The following is a 12,723-nucleotide window of genomic DNA, read 5'->3' as shown; positions in this document are numbered from 1 at the left end:
TCTGAACTCAAGCCGCTCTCCTCCTCCAGAGGGTTAGGGAACAGATGGACATGTGCAGTCTGCTGGAATTATTTTTATTTCATCTTTTTTTTTTTAACTCATACAATTAGGACTTAGCTCACTTTTCTTTCCCTGGGTTGTGTATTGCCCCCCAAACTGACCACCCAAATAAGAAAAATATAAAAAGGTTTAGGAAAACCTCCAAAGCTGAGAGATCATATAAACATTGAAGACAATTTAGCTCACATTAGCAACGCAATCATAAACTCTCTTTAAACATAAAAATGTTTGAATACATGACTACATATCTGTATACATAATATACATATATATAAACATACACACATATTTACACTGTACATATATATAAGATATAAACACTTATAAAGTCATTCATTCATACACACGTACATACAAATCTGTACACGTACATAGTTGCGGAAGTGATTTCTAGTACAGGACATGCAGAAATGCACAATTTTGAGAGGCACAAAAAGAAGATATTTATAAACCTGCATACAAAACCCCCCCCATAACCCCAAGTCTATTAGGACGCTCTCTCTTTGTCTTTACATTTGAGTAAACATATCTCTTTTAAAAAGATTCTTCCATAATTCAAAAGGTTTGAAAACATGAGATAAGAGGAAGCATACAGATTAAGTATTCTATTCTGCCAACTGGGATCAAAAGGGCAGTCCTTTCATAATGAACTGAGAACCTGCTCCAATTTTGGTCTCATCAGATGGGACTGTGGAGTCAGAGAAGTGTTTGGGGGTCACTGTCAGGTGTCTACAATGGAATTCACAATAAAAAACAGACGATTCCAACCCACATTCTACTGAAGGTGGCAACAGTCAAAGGGATAGAATTGTTTCTGAACTGGAGCTGTTCTGGATTCAAAGAACACCTACATTAAACACACAGGGTATGGAACAAGTCATGGATTTAAAGATGGATCTCAAATAGAATTTTGTCAGTAGGATACTTTTTTCTGCAGATGAAATGCATCACACATATATATCCAGACCTTTTAGAGCTCTGTGGATCAATCCTACCAGTAAATTAAAAATCTAGGACTGAAGTGTGGACACAAATAAATTATATGATGTGTTACTAAAACATAAAGAGGCCTATAATAGAATAGATGCAGCCACATTGTCATTAGCCTGGCATCTAAAACATCATGAACCCAAAGTTAACATTTAATACTGACAGAACCTAAAAAAAATTATCCCCAAACTAAGAAATATAGAACACAACACAACAATATACCCTAAGTTGCAAAAAACACACACAACCTCAAAACTCATCACATTCTTGGAAAAGGACTGGACAATAAATAATATTAAAAAAAATCTTCAGAACCACAAATTTCACAACTAAAAAAGTGTCATATTTACTAAAAAGTTTTTTTTAGTATTGTTTTGAAATTTTGATCTTTGTCGAACCTAACAGAAATCTGAAACTGTAATTCTTTTCTTATATGACTTAGAGTCCATTCCCATTTTTTCAAGTGTCAGTATCACTGGTGCCATAGAAGTCTTCAAGGCAAGGTTTAATTTAACATTAAAATCTCATGATCCTCTGGAGGAGAGGCTGACTAGAGGACAGTGCTCAGAAACCTGGCTGAAGGGGGCAGTGGGCTAAAGGGTGTAGTACAGTTTGCCTTTTTCTGTCCTTTAACTGAGCTTAAGTTTGTTTAGGGTCAGGCTTCTTTCAAGATTCTCTCCAAAGTATTTTTTCTTTCATTCTTCAAATCAGGGAACTGGGCAGTAGCCCTCCCTGCATTCAAGGTTTTAAGAAAATGCTTGGAAGCACTTATTCTCCTGAACCGTTTCTTACTGGTCATTTCTATGTCCTGTTTGCAGGATATATTCCTTTCTCCTATCACTCAGGTGCTTCATCGTTCTTTAAGTGGAGGGATTGAACTTCTGAAGTGGGTGGTTTCTGTCTGTTTAAACTTAAGGCATAGTCTGTGATCAGCAAGGATATCAACTTCATGTTTCCTGGGTCCATTACTGCTTTTAGCAGGATGTTTATATGTGGAAGTGGGGGATAGGTCTCATAAAATGTAAAAAAAAAAAATTAAAAAGGCCCTAAGTATTTGTGGCTCTATCCCAGGAAATCAGCTAAATGTTAAATATTTGGCCATTTTTAAAAGCACATTCCATTTTGAAGGCATTAATGTAGACTAAAAAGACCACCTGGGGATAATTTTCATTTTTACCATTCAGATTACTTAAGTGAATAGAGACATCTCTCTTTTTGCTAAATTTGGTATTTCATGAGCTCTGTTAACAAAAGGATGGCAATAACTTAAAGGTAATAAACTCAAAGTCTGAGTCCAGTCTTTAGGAAGGAATGCCTTTAAAAAAAGTTATGACCCCCCCAAATTTGTTTTTCCTTGCCCAATTGCTGAAAATAAAGAGACAGGCTACTTTGACCTGGCCAATTTCTGATAGGGCAGAATTTAAATTATTTATTTGAAACAATCCTTATGGAAAATTTTCATTTGAATCTAGACATTGAGGAGTGTTTCAAAAACTTTAAATATTTTGTTTCCTTAGAAACAGTTTGGCCAGCATTGGCAAGGATGTTTACAATAATGTAAATTAAAAAAAAAAACAACAACTGAAGTTGAGTTGTTTCTTCAGGCACTATGAAGTCACTGTAGCACAAATCCTGATATTTCTTAAGGTTAATTCTTTACCAAAGTGTTAGCACTTGAGCAGTTTCATAAAAGAAATGCACATCTTATGTTGGTCTATCTATTCTATTCTTCTAAGCTATTTGAAATAATTTTGTAACTTGGGACAATATTTTAAATCTATGATGGCCTACCCCAATTTGATAAGACAGTTTGAATTAAAACCATATAATGAACATGGAAAGCACTTCCCACCCCCACCCCTCAAATGGCTGTCTATCTCATCATGATCAAAGCCATGACCAACAGGGAACTCTGAGCCAGTGGAGCTTCATGAAAGACTTAACATAAAAGATGTTCTTCTAGAACTACACAGCATGATCATTAGTGTTGCCTGCTTTAAAAAGGATTTTTTTCCATGGGATAACTTTTGTTTACAGGTATCATCTGTAATCCTTTGTATTGATACAGACAGCCATAAACTTCATTACTTTGGCCAATTTTCTTTTTCCTTCATCATTCAAAGCACTGGGGAGTCAACAAAAAAACAAAACCTGACCAAAAAGCAAAAAAAAAAAATTATATTATTTTCCCTTCTATTAACATAATTTTTTAAATGGTCATGAAGTTTTCTACCAAAACTGAAGTTTTAAAGTGGGGGCTAATGTCTTAAATGAATAATTTCCCACTAACAATGGCTGTCTTAAATAATGGCTAACACTTAATTTTGGTAGATTCTGAATAGAGACTCCAGAACGCCGTGGTAGTTTTTATCTCATTTAACAAGGTGGCAATAGGTTCAGTGCTAGGGATGATATGATTAGTTTTCTCTTGCACTTTGTATATAATACTGGGCAGCTAATTTGTCCCAATTATTAAGAAATTATTAAGCTAATGGAATGTGACAGATAAAAATGAAGAATGGGCTCTGTAAGCCAAATTCAAATGTGGTGAAGGAAAACATCTTATTGTGAAAGGGTGATTATGAAGCTAGTATTACTCATTTAGCAAATTAAAGAGAATATTTGTTACCTCAAGACAGTCACCTAAAATTGCTTACAGATCCATCTATCAAGGGACACAACTTCATATTATGGGATATTTTTTCTTAATTTGCATAAACACAAAAAGGGAACAAAGTGGTGAACCTGAATTTTGGACAAATCATTTTGCTCTTATTTACATCTTTCTGAGTTAATTTAAATGCTCTATCTAGTCATCATCTAGGGCTGTTAATTTTTTTTAAAAATATTCTCTGCCTGAATCCTTCCACCCAGGAGCCCACAGTGAGGGTGCGTTAAGTGAAAGTCAGATGCTTTGGCCCTCATCTCAGTGACTGGACTTACATACAGAAAGGTCACATCTTATCAATACAGTTTGAAAAAGACACAATAAAAGCAATATGACTGGTGTCTTGAGGACAACAGACAGGATCCCCAGTCACACATTCTATTCCATTTAAGCAGGAACTTATCAATCCCAAATTAGCATCCTGAGACTTCGAGTCCCTTCTCCAGTACAACAATCAAAGACATTAGTAATCTTAATACAATTAATTAGTCATTAACTGTAAGAGCACATGATTTTTTTTTAGAGGATATATTCTCAATGCCAACCCAAATGGGCCATCAATGTAAAATGAAATGCGAGAATTCAGGGAACTGAGACAGGGAGAGGAAAACTTTCTATTTATCTGGGACTGATCAAAAAAGCACTGAGGGCTGCAGAAGTTAACAAAATGCCCCCCCCCCCCACAGTGGAGCCAATAGAAGGCAGCAGGAATATGTTGGGGACATGTTCAGTTCCTGGGGAGGCTGAACGTCTGTCTTAGCAGCTCATCACTGACCACTTTGCATTCTACATAGGAGAGCCAGTCCAGGCTCCCTGTGGTCACATCAAGATCTCCAGGGCACTCATGATCACTGGCCATCCCTACACGAGTCACAGTTGTGGCCGTTACTCGGCTGCTAATTGTGCTATCCACGTGCTGCAAACAAACCTCATTCTCTCAGTAGTTTTGAGGACTCTAAAGATGCACACCACCAACATGGCATATAAACTCACAATGCCTTTTTGTCTTAAGTAGAAGTGATTGTCTCTTTTTCTGTCCCTCTGAGTTTTCACAGAAATAATCAGCATTTTGGCCAAGTATAGATATCATTTTCTCCTTACCTATTCACAGGCAGGATGCTGATAACATTATTGAGTGGACAAGAAGTTCTTAGAAAGTGCTCATGTCATTACCCTGGTAATTAACTGCTAAATATTCCCAAGGACACTGTTACATATGTATATACAGATACTGTTTTTTGTATTCTTTAACACTAGTCTCTGACATTATAAAACTCTTTTTCACCCGTTGTCAACTTCTAAATACAAAGTGAGTTAAAAGGTTCCTCAGAAATCTGACACCTTATTTGTTTTTTTTGAAATCAAAAGTCATTAAAAGATTCCTTGTGGCAGAAAAGGAGCCTAGGCTTTCAGTAGCTACTGTTGGGGCCTCCTGGACAAGAAGAAATCAGGTAGGAAATGGTTAACATATGGGAAATATCTGTACATACCAAAATATCACTATTTTTATTTCTTTATATCTTAATGGTGTGGTTACTGGTTCTAGGAAAATTATTTTGATCCACGAAGATGTGTTGTTCCCACTATAAGTTCGTTCCTGTTATCTGGCCATTGTATTCTGCAGTTTCCATTTTCAGAATGTAGGGGATTATGCTGTCTATTGAAACGTTGCCGATGAGACCAGTAAAAAAAAGTTCTTCGGTAATACTGGAGCTCATCAGCCTGAGAGCCGGGAGACGAACAAGAATCCGAGCCAGCCTGGAAGAGAAATGTACTACATTACGAAAATGAAACTTGAGTCCGTCACTGGAGAGTGATTGTAACCATCACTTTGGGGGTCTCCTCCTCCTCAGAGTGTTTGGATCACTGGGTCATTGATTCTCTTAATGGCACTGTATCTTTATTTTAATACTTTGGAGCAGCTGGGGCTCCTCACAAGTTGGCATCCTCTCTGCTATTCCTTGTGGTAAGTGCTTTTTACTCAAGGATGAATATGGGCTGCTGGGACTAAGAGAAAATACATCAACTAGTGGTCTGCCTTTTGATGATAGCCTTGTTCATAACTTAGCTAGTTTAATCCTTAGGTGACAGTTACTGAGGCTGAAATACAAGTCTTACCAGCTTATGTCTATATTTATTCACCAAGCTTGATATCATAGAGAGGAGCTACAGCATGGGGGGAAAAAAACAGTAGGGATGGGCAGAAATTCCTATGAGATATGTGCATATACAAATGTGGAAGGAATGGGTACAAAACAGTGTGACCAAGATATCCTAACACCAGTAGTTGAATTTGATAAAGAGTTAATCTTATGACTTAGAGGGATGGGAACTGGGATTGGAAAAGATATGGGGGGGGAGAGAGATGGAAAGAGTAAGTAGTAAATATTAAGGAGATACAGTCAAATGTAAGGAAAACCAGGAACTGGAGGAAGGTAATCTAGTGAAGATCAATAAGGGCAAAAACAGAACTGATACTTCTATCAGAAGATATTGTGGATCACCCAGAGGAAAGAGGAAAGAGATGAGGTACTTGAGAATCAGAGCATATGACTTTTTAGAGCGCTTGCTCTACTAACAGATTAGATCCCAAAAGAATAACTGATTCTTAAGGGTAGCAATGATGGGAACTTTGAGAAAAGTCCAAGTGGCTGCTCCATCTTTGATTTTGTGACAAAGAAGGAGAGGGCAGATGGGCCTACTTTGACATGCAAACCAGATCAGATTTTTAAAGGTTCAGAGAAATGGGGGCTTAGGATGAATAAAAAACTCAATAATGAAATTCATAAGATATAAGGAAACAAGTTCTAAAAAGAAAGATAAGGAAGGACTGTCTAAGGAGACTGGTGTGGATATATAGGGGTAATCGATCAACTAAAATTTTAAAATGTCTGCGTCAGATACAAGCCAGGTCAATGATAATGAATTCCAAGTCATGGCATGGTCCTAGAAGAACAATACCAGGAGGGCTAAAACTCAGACTTGACTAGAGGATACCAAAGTAGGGATAGGTCAGAATGATGACATTAAACTATGATGATCCTGTGTTTCTGCTTTTCTCTACCAAGTGAAGATTTTTGGACTAGAAATGATAGGAAAAAAAAATGACCAGGATCCAGGGAAAAATAGAGGCTTAGTAAACTAAGAACATTTTAGGTGCCCTTGAAAGCAAGTTACCAGCTCTGAGTGGACTACTGAATTGCCACATATGACTGCTGAGTGACTGTCAAGTTTGAAAAACTTAAAAGAAAAAAAGAAACACTATGGAACTGGAGAAGGTAAAATATTGTAAAAATGTTCAAAAAAGGGGATGTGAATGGAGGCAGCAGGCTGTAGTGGACAATTACTGTATTTGGATTGAGAGAAGATGACATCAGATCACCCTGTCCTGGGCAGTCACTTAAATCTCTAGGGATTTCATCAGGAAAATGAGTAAATTGCCCCAGAGAAGCTATTCCAGCTACACATCTATCTGCAACTGAGTACAACATTAACTTCACTACAAGGGGGTGGAAATGGGGCTAGAACACAAGGCAGGGAGGGATTTACCAGGCTCAAAGTGGAGTAGGAATTGATGGGTGCATAAGAGAGGTAGAGCCAGAGTCTAGGACTGGAGGTAGCTCAGTCCCCGAGTCACCAGGTACTTATGGAGCATTTGGCTTGAGGACAACGAGAAGACAAAGAAAAAGCAACATTCCTGACCTCAAGGACCTGGGAGACCCAGCTCTAGGGGAGTAGGCACTGGGAGGGACACTGGGCTCTCTCTCTGGTCCTGCCTGCCCCTCTTCCTGGCTGGGCAGTCATGGGCAGGTCACAGCCCCTTGCAAGCTTTCTTCTGTAAGACAAAGGGGCAGGGACAGTGGCACTTCAAGCCAAGATGATGATGCCTCTCTTGAGGCTCTGTGGAAAATAGGGATGGCAGTCATAGAGCTCAGAGGGGCCACAGGTGAGGAGCATGGGGCTGCTTCTAAATAATTACCCATGTCCTCCCAGGATGATGACTGGCCACTGCTGAGGTTATTAGAAAGGAGGAGACTAAGAGACTGCCCAACAAAGAACCCCGGAATGTGCTGGGAAATGGTTGGATCTGGAATCAGTGAGAGTCTCCCAATGGGTTAACACATTTAAAGAGATAAGTCTTAGTGATTATTTTTAAAAAAGTAACTTGGAAGTCACACCTTAGATCATATGATCATAGGTTCATCTGATTTAGAGTTGGAAGAAAACTCAGACATTCTCTAGCCCAAATATTTCATTTCACAGCTGCAGAAAATGAGATCAGAGAAAAGTGACTTGCTCAAGTCTTGCAGGCACTAAGTGACAGTGTCAGGACTGGAGCCCAAAGCTCTGGTTCCAAATTGGGTCTTTAGCCTGTCATCAGTCAAGGCTCACTGGACCTCAAAAGTTCTCATTTTTCTTGGGGATTCAAGAAACAAAGGGAAGGCCAAAGGCCTCCCAAGAAAGGAGAGCACGACCCCCCCCCCCCCCACAGCATGATGACAACAGTATGGAGAGCACCAGTGCATGAAATGATTTTAATGAAAGACCTGCCTAGGCCAGAGTTGAACAGGCGACTGGGGATATGTCTGCCCATATCCTGGACTCTGACTTGTGATCAATCAATAGAAAAGCATTTAGTAAAGAGGCAGCTGAACACAAGGAGGGGGCTCCTACTGGACTTGGGCCAATATTCCATTCAGATGATATCTACGGAGCAGGAAGGAGCCTTCAGCTCATCTGGGGGAACTGACTTGCATTATTTATATGAGTTAATAAATAACTCATGTCATTTATTCAAGTGGCTCCTTTAGTAATAACATACTGACCTAGGTTCTAAAGATAGATCAAAACGAATGAAACATTCCTTCTCCTTGGGGGGGGGGTGCATGTGTGCTTGTGCACAAAAATGTACATAAATATATGTAAAATAAAAATGAATTTTTGGTGTGTTTGTTTTGCTTTTTTTGGTGGAGTAGGGAAGACCCAAGCATTCTTGCTGCATCAAGAAAAGTTTTCATGAAGACATTGGCACCTGAGTGGAGCTTTGAAAAAATTTAATTTTGAATGAGTGAAAAATAAAAGCTGAGTGTACTCTGGCCAAGGATACAGTCACTGCAAGGGACAGAGAAGGGAGCTAAACTGTACTGGGAGAGGAAGAGCAAAAAGGCCACTTTGGCCGAACTGAAACGCATGTTGCGGAGGAATGCAGGATAACTCTAGAAAGGCAGACTGGAGTCAATAGGAGCAAAGGCTTGAAATGTCAAACTAAAGAGTTTGTACTTCATTATAGTGGTCATAGCAGCCAATGGAGCTGGGGAGGGAGAAGACCTGTGCTTTTGGAAAATCCCTTTAGCAGCTGTTTAGAGGACACATTTGGAGGCAGGGAGACCAAGGAAGGAGCAATCTGTCCAGAGTCAATGAGAGCCTGTCCTAGAAAGTATGCAGTGTCCCAGAGTTCCAGTTCTAACAATGAATCCTAATTGATGAAAAAATTTAGTTGCAAATAATAACTTGTCATTTGAACTGTTGTTTCTAGATTCTCTCATTCCTTTGTAGAGGAATGATTTCATTTCTTTCAATAAAATATATTCATACATCAAATGTTTGTCTTTCATTTTTCCTTTTTTGCAAGGCAGTGGGGTTAAGTGCCTTGCCCAAGGCCACACAGCTAGGTAATTATTAAGTGTCTGAAGCCGGATTTGAACTCAGGTCCTCCTGACTCCAGGGCTGGTGCTCTATCCACTGCGCCACCTAGCTGCCCATGTTCTTCATTTTCAAAGAAGACCATGACATCAGGGGAGATTATGTCATAATAAGCACATGAATTGGATTTGAGTGTGTGTGTGTGTGTGTGTGTGTGTGTGTGTGGTGGGGCTGTGCTAAGTCACCAGCCTCACTCTCCCCTTCAGAGCCATCTGAATCCTCTGACCTGATATGGATCAAGATGACTGGAGATGGCTCTGGATGGGAGGCAGTCAGGGTTAAGTGACTTGCTAGCAAAGTCACAGTCAGTAAGAACCAAGTATCCGAGGCTGGATTTGAACTCCCATCCTCCTGACTCCAAGGCTAGTACTGTATTCATTGTGCCACCTAGCTCCTCTCCAAAGATGCTTCCTTAAGGTTATATTTCTTTGGTCAGTCACTCTCTCTTGAGTCATTGTATTAGAACAGCCTATTCGAGCAAAAAGGATCATGTCAGACTCCAAATTCTCTTCATTATAAAATGTTAGTGCTGGGAAGAAACATAAGAAGTAATTTACTTCCGTCTTCTCATTTTACCATTAAGAAAACTAAAGTCCCACAGCTAGCTAGTGATGGATAAAAGTCTCTGACTTCCCAGTTCACTGATTATTTCACTAAATTTCACTGTTAAAAGCATATTATCATAGAAAGAATGAATAAAACTATAGTGACATAATCATGTTTACCATCTGATACATAACTTTAACTTAATGAACATTTGTAATGAATATGAAGCTTAATGTCATTTAGTATTTAGATTCTAGACTGGTTAAAATTATTCATAATTGTCCAATTTCCCCAGATCAAGCATATTTGTATTTGTATACCTGTATGTATCTTCTGAATAGGTTTTCTGCACATAGTCCTGTAACTCCATCTGTGCCTTCTCTTGGAATTTTTCTATTTGACTCGTACTGGTCAAACCTGGATGATCTGAAAGCAGAAACGAGTAACTGAAATTTCTAGTTACTTAAAGCCGAAAGCTATTCTGAAGAATAATTTAAAGTATTTTAATCCAGTTTATTATAGGGACACATTCTGAGTTTAAGAACATAAAATCTGTGTCTACTCCAAAATATAGCTAGGTACTTAACAATATTTTACCACTAAAGGGGCTTAGAGCAATGGAAGGTAGAAGAAGAAAGGGAGAATTACTTTGGTAAATTGTTAACTGCTGTAGAAAAAAAAATTAATCAGTGCAGTTTGAAACAGTATTTTGCTAATAACCAAAATGTTTACAACTTTTTAAAATTTCTTTTCAAAGAAATTTTGTGAAATCTGGCTCCTTATCAGAGCAAGTTTCCCGATAAAGGTCTCATTTTTTAAGTATATGGGGAACTGAGTCAAATTTATAAAAATAAGAGCCATTCCCCAGTTGATAAATGGTCAAATAATATGAGCAAGCAGTTTCAAGAAGAAGAAATCAAAGTTATCTATAGTACAATGTACTTTAGGTGTTTTTTCCCCCCTCCTTTAAATCAGTTTAGGTCAGCTGAAAAAATAAATATAAAAGAAAATTTATAAATACACTGATATGGTGAAATCATTTGACACACACATTAAAAACTTAAGGGAAGCCTGGCAGTAACTCCTGCATGTTCTCTTACCAGGGCTGAAGAGCACGATAGCCTTAAGGTATGCATATTCATACCCATCGATATCAAGCTTAGCCATACTGTTGCAAAACTCCTGAAGTTTCCAGATGTGTTCCATGACTTGCTTTATTCTGTCACCAGAAAGCTTATCTAGAAAACAAAAATGAAATCCTTTCAAAAAGAAAAAATATACCTTTGAATATAACCAATACAGTTTTCCTTTGAAGAGATTAAAAAAGCCCTAGAAAACAATTTAGATTTTAAATAAACACTAAAATCTCAACATGTTCAAATCCTAAATTTTGAACTGAGACAAAGTACAAGGAGAAAAGGTGGTAATTCAGAGTGCTAAGAATTTCTAACTTGCAAAAGAACTGCTATCATTCTTGCTAAAACCACTCTCTCCTAATATTGAAAAGGTTTATAAAATTTCCATTATCCCAAGGTGATAACAGCATTTCATCATATTTTCTTTAGTCATCAAAGTTTCATATCTATTCTCCCTGATCTTTATCTAATAATGCACTTATGACCTCTGTGAGTGTGTGTGTGTGTGTGTGTGTGTGTGTGTGTGTGTATGGGGGAGGGAGGGTTGACATACATGATTCTATTTTTATTCTCAAGTTCTAGAAGTATAAATGTTCATTAGTGGTACCTGTTTTTTAATCTATAATTTCCCCAGAGTGGGAATCAACTATTGTAATTATTTCAGTCCTGGAACTTCTAATCTTTTTTCCTTATCTCTGATTTAAAGAACATATCCGTTCTTAAAAAAAAAAAACCCAGCTAAACAGGGGCAGCTAAGGTGGCACAGTGGATAGAACACTGGCTTTGGAGTCAGGAGGATCTGAGTTAAAATCTGGCCTCAGACACTTAATAATTACCTAGCTGTATGACCCCTGGGCAAGTCACTTAACCCCATTGCCTTGCAAAAAACAAACAAAAAAAAACCCCCAAACAGCTAAACCAAAACAAACTTTTCTTGTTTAATCAGTTTTGTTAAATGAGATAGTATGTGTAAGGCACTAGGTCAATGTCAACTTTTCTTCTCTCCTTAAATTCAGTATTGCTGCCCTCCTAAGTATTTCTTCTGAGAATTTTGGTGACACATGTGGTGACTTTATAGCATTCCAGGATTGAGAGGTAGAAGGGACCTTAGATGATCTACATCAACTTCTTTATTTTCCTTACATGAAGAAACCTTACATGCAAACCTAAATAAGTCTTCTCATTTCAATTCAAATCCCCTTCTTGGCTCGCTGTTCTTCTCCCACTTCCAATCTGTCCTTTATAGCACTTATGGGAAAGTCTCCCTATTACATAGTTCCAGTTATGCTATTCCTTCTCTAATCAGACATCTTCAGTGTTCCCTTCATGAATTGACTCTTTTCAGGAGCAAATTCCTTTTCCTGGAATTCAAGGCCCTCCACAACCTGGTGCTCCTAAACCTTTCTTCGTCTTATCTGATGACTATCCTCTGTGCCAAAATAGAACATCTGTTCTCTGAATACATCCTATGCCTCTCCTGCCCATTAGGTTGTTAGGCTTTGCCCTATGATTATTAGAGCTTCTTTTCCCCTTTTTACTGCATACTGAGGAAGTAATTTTTTTGCATTAGGATCCAGTGGAAAGAAAATTGAACTTGGAGGTGTGTGGGGAATGGGTTGG

The 12,723-nt window shown here is 38.2% G+C and overlaps 1 protein-coding gene across 6 annotated transcripts in view; it reads right to left on the bottom strand.

The window, feature by feature from the left end:
* Window positions 1-16: 16 nt before the first annotated feature.
* Window positions 17-12,723, bottom strand: part of NR2C2 (nuclear receptor subfamily 2 group C member 2) — a 137,649-nt gene continuing 124,942 nt past the window's right edge. For 4 of the 6 annotated variants that reach the window (XM_074198487.1, XM_074198483.1, XM_074198484.1 and 1 more), the window contains 3 exons: window positions 11,068-11,205; window positions 10,288-10,393; window positions 18-5,476 (listed from right to left, as the gene is read on the bottom strand). In XM_074198487.1, the coding sequence (XP_074054588.1) occupies window positions 5,302-5,476; window positions 10,288-10,393; window positions 11,068-11,205 (419 nt within the window). In that variant the 3' untranslated portion in view covers window positions 18-5,301. Of the gene's footprint in view, window positions 5,477-10,287; window positions 10,394-11,067; window positions 11,206-12,723 lie in introns of those variants that run through there. The other 2 variants (XM_074198486.1, XR_012470984.1) reach the window with 2 other exon arrangements.

Source organism: Macrotis lagotis, chromosome 8, assembly GCF_037893015.1.
Source record: "Macrotis lagotis isolate mMagLag1 chromosome 8, bilby.v1.9.chrom.fasta, whole genome shotgun sequence".
Classification (NCBI taxonomy): domain Eukaryota; kingdom Metazoa; phylum Chordata; class Mammalia; order Peramelemorphia; family Peramelidae; genus Macrotis; species Macrotis lagotis.
This window is presented reverse-complemented; position numbering and strand designations above follow the sequence as displayed.